Source organism: Loa loa, assembly GCF_000183805.2.
Source record: "Loa loa unplaced genomic scaffold supercont3.431, whole genome shotgun sequence".
NCBI lineage: Eukaryota > Metazoa > Nematoda > Chromadorea > Rhabditida > Onchocercidae > Loa > Loa loa.
The window spans coordinates 47,804-49,706 of record NW_018108611.1 but is presented as its reverse complement, the minus strand read 5'-3'; the positions used below and the strand labels follow the sequence as shown (position 1 = coordinate 49,706).

General features: G+C 30.0%; 1 protein-coding gene across 1 annotated transcript; it reads right to left on the bottom strand.

The window, feature by feature from the left end:
- Positions 1-1,048: 1,048 nt before the first annotated feature.
- On the bottom strand, positions 1,049-1,746 carry LOAG_15132 (zinc finger protein; the record flags this gene model as incomplete). Its single annotated transcript, XM_003150624.2, has 2 exons — positions 1,049-1,624; positions 1,726-1,746. The coding sequence occupies 2 exons, from the start codon at positions 1,744-1,746 to the stop codon at positions 1,049-1,051; spliced, it is 597 nt and encodes a 198-aa protein (XP_003150672.2).
- Positions 1,747-1,903: the final 157 nt, after the last annotated feature.

The following is a 1,903-nucleotide window of genomic DNA, read 5'->3' as shown; positions in this document are numbered from 1 at the left end:
TTCATATTAATTGATGCAAAAAGTGCTGAAATTTCTGTTTTGTTTTGATTTCAAGATCAAATATGGCCAAATATTGTCGTTGCCGGAATCATTGATTTGACATTTCCGTTACCGGATCACTGATCGAACTATCAGCAATTCTCACTTTCACTAATAAACAATGAAATTTTGAATTGTCACAATTTTTCATACATATTCCAGTAATATTAATATTATTCGTCAATTTTCTTCCATTTTTCCTTTTTCCATTTTTCCTTTTTTTTTCTTGATAATTTTAAATCGAAACTTTTTTTGTAAGAATTTCTAAATGTATCGCATATTTAGTAAACGAGTGAATGTATGAATTTGTTTCAGATGTAAATGTTAGATAGTTTCACGCATTTTTGAATAAATATTTCATGTATGCAAACAAAAAAAATTATTTACACTTGAAGATTTATTTCAATGATTTCTTAAGATATTTGAAATATGTGATGATGGAAAAGTCTGACCAGTTAAGTCAAAAAATAACTTGTTGATTGATTTTTATTCATTGTTAATTTCAACCTGAATACATGTAAATACAGAGTAAATACACCGACAAATCTATCGTATAATGATTATTGTTCTGTAATGTGTGCTAAAGCTATTGAAAATCCGTATGTGGAAGTTTTAAGTAGATTATATTTTATGCTTTTTTTTAATTTGCTTGTGATGCTAATCATTGCTAATTAATCATTGTACTTAATTATCAATTTTTCACTTTAGTCATCATGAGCTAATCACTAGTTTATGATGATTAAATGTGGACCAATCATTGCATTTATTTATCATTTTTAATCATTATAATGTTAATAAATATATTCAACCATCGCATTTAGTCTTCACAAGCTAATCGTTGTATTTAATTATCGTGTTTAATCACCATAAGAGCTAATCATTATATAAAATTAATATAAATTAGCCAATAAATATTAATATAAATCCAATATATAATTAATATAAATTATTTAAACATATAATTAATATTGTAAAGTCTATATAATTAATATAAATTAGTCAATATAGTTTAAGGCTTCTCACTGGTATGTGTTTTCATATGTCTCTTCTTACTCGATGAATGAGAGAAACTTCTGTTGCATATCGAACAAACGTACGGCTTCTCTCTGTTATGAGTTCCCATATGGTAGTTCAAAGTTGATAAACGAGAGAAGTTCTTGTTGCATGTGAGACAGTGGTACGGCTTCTCACTGGTATGAATTCTCATATGGATATCCCTGTCGTGTGGCTGAGAGAAATTTTTCGTGCATATCGGACAACTATGCGGCTTCTCACCGGTATGAGTCATCATATGCCTGTTAATATCTATTATGCTATTTCCACATTTATCACACAACAGTTTCTTTTTTGATTTCTTTCCTGCAATTTCTTCTGCACGTTTTCGTTTAACGCTGTCTTCTTTGACTGTTAAATTCATCTTGACTGTCGAATTTTGACTGTCAAATTCATCTGTATTTTTGTTGGCTACTTCGGCTTTCGGCATTTTATCGGCTACTTCGGCTAATAAGCACAAATCCGGCGCTTGTTCTCTACTCAATTTTTGCACTGATAAATCCAACAGCTCTGTTTGTTCCGTTTGCGTCTCCTCAAATTATATGAAATTATCAATCTCATACTGTGTCAAAAATTTGAAATCTTCGAAGTACTGTAGCATTGCATTGTATTTTTAACCTTAAATGAACTTACTGCAATTTGAATGTTGCTCATTTGGAAGAAGAGGAAGACGAAATTGATGAAACGCATATTGATGTAAGTAATTCCTTTCCTATTCTGCAAACATTCAAGTTAACTGGTGCAGTGAATGGTGGCTTATAAGAAGTAAGATCACTTGCTGTTTGACATTTACGTAATGGAAGAATTTCCT